Here is a 5,533-nt window from a genome sequence, read left to right as displayed (position 1 = left end):
CAATTAAAACACTTGAATTGATAACAACAAATAAACACAACAAACAGAAAGTGCACGACATCACCCTTAGTGCTTTATCACACTTCTTCACCATATGTATAAATAGAAATGTGTACGGCATCACCCTTCGTGTTTAACTCTCTCATAATTATGGCACGACATCACCCTTCGTGCTTTTACTCGCAATAATGTGGCATGGAATCACCCTTCGTGCTTTTACTCTCAATAATGTGGCATGACATCACCCTTCATGCTTTTACACTCACAATATCAGCACGGCATCACCCTTCGTGCATTAACAATCACTCACAATATCATGCACGGCATCACCCTTCGTACTTTACACTCTTCCTCACAACATCATGCACAACATCACCCTTCGTACTTTACACTCTCCTCACCCAAACAATAGAAACAATAACATCCCGGTAAGGGAATCAACAATAGAAACATTAACATCCCAACAAGGGAATCAACAATAAAAACAATAACCTCCCGGCAAGGGAATCAACAATAGAAACAATAACATCCCGGAAAGGGAATCAACAATAAAAACAATAACCTTCCGGCAAGGGAATCAATAATAGCCAATCTTGTTTCAACAGTTAGCTTCGCAATATAGAACTCATATTGATCCAATACTCAACAATGGTCAATTTTCAAGAGAATGTCATAAGTCTTGTTCAACATGAATAATCGTCAATTTAAGCATGCATAGTACATAATAAGGATCACAGAAAAATCAAGAAGCACAATAACCTTAACAAAACAACAAGACATAATAAGTACGTGATAACTACACGGGTACCCACAACAATTAGACATGTAACATATTTGCACGAAGTCATAGAAGAACTCACAATAAAAAAGTATCAAAACAATAAGGAAGGCAATCACTTCAATTAAGGCAATTAGGGGTCAAGTATCACGTAAGAATTAGAGAAAAGCTAATAACATTATATGGAGTATATGGAGGTAATTTAAGCAATTAGAAAACTCAATCATAATGGAATACTTGGCATATAATGAACATAAGGACCTAAGAACCCTAGAGGCAAATTTCCCACAAATAAGTCCGAGCACACACTCGTCACCTCGCGTACATAGACTACAATTAGCATAGAAGACTCAAATCCTAAGGAAAAGTCCCCCACACAAGGTTAGGCAAGATACTTACCTCAAAATGACAAACTAATACTCTAAAATGCACTTCTTGGGATAAAACACCTCCGGACAGCTCAAATCTAACCAAATACGACTTGAATACATCAAACAATGCAAGAGAAAATAATTTCAATTAACAAAATTATGATTCTTATACAATTTATAAAAAGTCAACAAAAGTCAACTCCCCGGGCCCACACCTAGGAACCCGACAAAATTTACAAAAACTAGACACCCATTCCGCTACGAGTTCACCCATACAAAAATTATCCAATTCTGATACCATTTGGTCCTTCATATCATCATTTTACATTTTTGAAAGATTTCACAATTTTCCCAAATTTTCCTTTAGATTCTCATGAATTTGATGTTAAATCTAAAATATAATCACAAAATATAGTTGGAAATTGATTAGAGACACTTACCCAATGATTTGGTATGAAAATCTTCTCTCAAAATCGCACACTTTTAGAGTTAGGGTTCAAAAATATGAAAAATGAGGAAAAACTCGGAATACTCAGCTTTTAGCAGGCTGCAGATGTCGCATTTGCGACACTGGGTTCGCAAATGCGAACTCGTAAAAGTGAAGAATGTTTCGCAAATGCGAGCCTGGAACAACACTGTCATCATCGCAAATGTGACGGGGAGTTCGCAAATGCGAACTCAACAGGCCTCGCAAAAGCGGCAAAATCCTCGCAAATACGAGTCCTTCCTCAATAGCCCAGCTTCGCAGATGCGAGGTTGCTCTACAATTGCGATAGTCACATTTGCAACATAAACATCGCAAATACGATGATACCAGAGCTAGAACTCACAAAGATTATTGAAACACTCCGAAGCTAATCTAAAACTCACCCGAGCTCTCAGGGCTCCAAACCAAACACTTTCACAAGCCTGAATACATAACCCAAACTTGCTTGTCCAATCAAAACACCAAAATAATCTCCAGAGCCACGAATCAGATGCCAAAACGCACGAAAATCACTATGAACTTCAAGAACTTCTAGAATTGCAACCAAGAGTCCGAACCATATCAAATCAACTCCAAACGACACCAAATTTTTCAGGCAAGTCCCAAATGGCATAACGGAGTTGCTCCAACTTTCAGAATTGCATTCCAACCTCTATAACATAAAAGTCAACTATGGATCAAACCTCTCCATTTACCAAACTTCAACTTTTCTAACTTTCGCCGAAATGCCTCAAATTGCCCTGCAGGCCTCCAAACCCAAATCCGAATGTACGCCTAAGTCCAAAATTACCATACGAAGCTACTAATATCATCCAAAACTCATTCCAGAGCCGTTTACTCAAAAGTCAAATTTCGGTCAAATTTCCATCGCTTAAGCTTTCAAAACTAGATTCCTCCTTCCGATTCGACTCCGTTTCATCTGGAAACTGAATCCAACCCTGCACACAAGTCGATTTACTTAATATGAAGTTGTTCGTGACCTCAAACTACCAGACCAGACAAAATTACTCAAAACGACCAATCGGGTCGTTACAAACAGAAGTCACCTTATTTGCAAATTGAATAAATCCATTTATGGGCTAAAGCAAGCTTCCTACCAATGGTATATTAAATTTCATAATGTTGTTTCTTCATTTGGATTTACAGAGAACATCATTGATTAGTGTATATACCTTAAGATAAGTGAGAGCAAATATATTTTTCTAATCCTATATATGAATGATATTTTGTTTGCAAGTAGTGACTTGGGAATTTTGCACGCGACTAAACAGTTCCTTATCCAGAATTTTGGATATGGGTGAAGCCTCTTATGTCATAGGCATAGAGATTCACAGAGACAGATCCCAAAGATTACTTGGACGGTCTCAAAAGGCCTACATTGAAAGAATTCTGGAAAGATTCGGGATGAAGAACTGTTCACCTATAGCAGCACCCATAATTCAAGGTGACAAATTCTCATTGAATCAATATCCACAGAATGCATTGTAAAGGAGCAAATGAAAGACATTTTGTATGCTTCGCTTGTCTGGAGCCTTACGTATGCACAGGCCTGTACTAGACCTGATATTGCTTTTGCGGTAGGAATGCTTGGCAGATATCAAAGTAACCCTGGTCTTGACCATTGGAAAGCTGGTAAAAGGGTCTTGAGATATTTGCAAGGAACCAAGGATTTAAAGTTCACATACAAATACTCTGACTCATTGGAGGTGATTGGATATTCGGACTCTGATCTGGGTGGATACAAAGACACTGGTAAATCTACTTCAGGATATATTTTCCTTCTTGCTGGAGGTGTTGTATCTTGGAGAAGTGTCAAACAGGCCATTGTTGCAATATCCAAAATGGAGGCTGAATTTATAGCATGTTATAAAGCTACATCACAAGCATTATGGTTGAAAAACTTTATTTCCGGCCTTAGGATTGTCGATTCCATTTCAAGGCCATTGAGAATCTTTTGTGACAATTCAGCTACAGTATTCTTTTCTAAGAATAATAAAAGTGGCAGCCAAAGCAAGCACATCAACATAAAGTACTTGATGGTTAGAGACTTTGTGAAGAAGCAAGATGTGAATTTTGAGCATGTTAGTACTACTTTGATGATTGTTAATCCTATGACTAAAGGTCTGTCGGCTAATATTTTCAAGGATCATGTAACTCATATGGGGCTTAGCAGCTCAATTTAGTCTTGCTTTGCTCTCTAACAGTTTGTCTAGACATTATGTTTATTTTGATATACATGACAATGCACACTTTTGGTTTTTCATGTATGATCATTGAATAAATAAAGTTGGACTCTAAATGACTTATATTAAGTTCATTCATAAAGTTGTGAAACACTTTGTTAGAATATACTATGCATTGTAATACATGGAAAGAAGTGTTTGTTTAAAAGCATGACCGCCATGATTCGTGTAATAATATATTCTAGTCAAAGTGATTGTTGCATAACTTTTAGTTGAGTGATAAAGTTTATGGTCATATTATATGTTTATCTCTCATAAAGGATTATCTGATTTTAATATGTGAGCCAAGTGGGAGAATGTTAGAAATTACCGTCTCTTCTAGAGACTTCTAGTGTGGCCCACATCTAAGGTAATAAATTATTTACCTTGTCTCCCAAAGGAAATAATATATCAGATAATATTCTGTAGTTATGCATATATGATAGTTTCTTTGATGGAAAGAAATTACCATATATTAGGAGCCCCTAGGGTAATTATAATTTATGGAGAAGTCCCTAGGGCGAAAGTATTTGCCTAAGAGTCCTTAGCTTACCTATAAATATGCATGTAACTCCATCAATCTGGCATCCTAGGATAAGCGCAGGCTAGAAGGCTCCTAGGTTTCTGCCAAAGTTTTCCAAAGGCGATTCTCTATAACACTTGAACAATAATAGCTGAAGGTACGTTCTTATTAAATATCCCGCTGCGTTGGCTCTGTGTTTGTATTTGAATTTAACATCTAGAACAAAAAAGGTTCTTAGAAAAATTGAGTAGGAATACTTTCGGATTATGTAAGTCCTTTTAGATTTTGTATGACTTTTTTGGACTTTAATTTTTGCTCTAGAGTATTGTATGTCAAGATATTATTTAGTTAAGGAATATAATTGTATTCCTAATATTGAAAAATATGAATATACGATAGATAAAACTTCTTTTGAATAAATATCTTAATTGACTTCAAAGTCTTAATATGAGGATTCGTAAATATAGTTTGTGATAACATACTTTAAATAAGAAAAGAATATTTATAAATTGAAATTTTAATTAATTTTAAAGTCCTAAATTGTCGGACTTTTTTTTTTAACATAGTTTGAATAAGGAAGGATTTAGTAATCGCGATTTTGTTGTTTTCAATATCCTAAATATTAGAAAAAATTATTAAATGACTATTTTATCCGGTGTAAACTCTACGTTTAAAGGGGAGAAAAGGCGATAAATATTTAGCTAAGAACCTTCGTACTTTTAATATAGTATAGATGTTTAAATACAAAATTAAGCTACCTAACAAAACATTTTTTATTTATTATGAGTAGCGGATAATGCCTTTGTGTAACGATCCGGCCGGACGTTTTAAGAATTAAAGCCCTGATTCCCTATTAACTGCTTTCCCCGTGTTTGTTTCTGCTAATGTAAGTTGTCGGGAAGGTTCGTTTTGGATTTCGGAGTGTTTTGGGGCACTTAGTCCCTAAATGAGAGCTTAAGCTTTAGAATTTGGACCATAATCAAAGCAGTGTGAAGACAGCCTCGGAATGGAATTTCGTCGACTTCCGTTAGCTTCGTAAGGTGATTCTGGGCTTAGGGGCGTGTTCAGATTGTGTTTTGGAGGTTCGTAGCTTATTTAGGCTTGAAATACCCAAAGTTGAATTTTTGAAGGTTCCGGTTCAATAGTGAGATT

General features: G+C 36.1%; 1 protein-coding gene across 1 annotated transcript; it reads left to right on the top strand.

Annotated features, from left to right (window-relative positions):
* The first annotated feature begins 3,132 nt into the window (after positions 1-3,132).
* LOC138875899 (secreted RxLR effector protein 161-like) lies at positions 3,133-3,819 on the top strand. The gene has a single exon (XM_070154777.1). The coding sequence runs from the start codon at positions 3,133-3,135 to the stop codon at positions 3,817-3,819; it is 687 nt and encodes a 228-aa protein (XP_070010878.1).
* The last annotated feature ends 1,714 nt before the right edge of the window (positions 3,820-5,533 follow it).

Source organism: Nicotiana sylvestris, chromosome 8, assembly GCF_000393655.2.
Source record: "Nicotiana sylvestris chromosome 8, ASM39365v2, whole genome shotgun sequence".
Classification (NCBI taxonomy): Eukaryota; Viridiplantae; Streptophyta; class Magnoliopsida; order Solanales; family Solanaceae; genus Nicotiana; species Nicotiana sylvestris.
Note: the sequence above shows the minus strand (reverse complement) of the source record. Positions and strands in the feature narration are given on the sequence as shown.

Coding starts and splice junctions, on each gene's coding strand:
- LOC138875899 (XM_070154777.1), top strand. CDS start 3,133: ATGAAAGACATTTTGTATGCTTCGCTTGTCTGGAGCCTTACGTATGCA.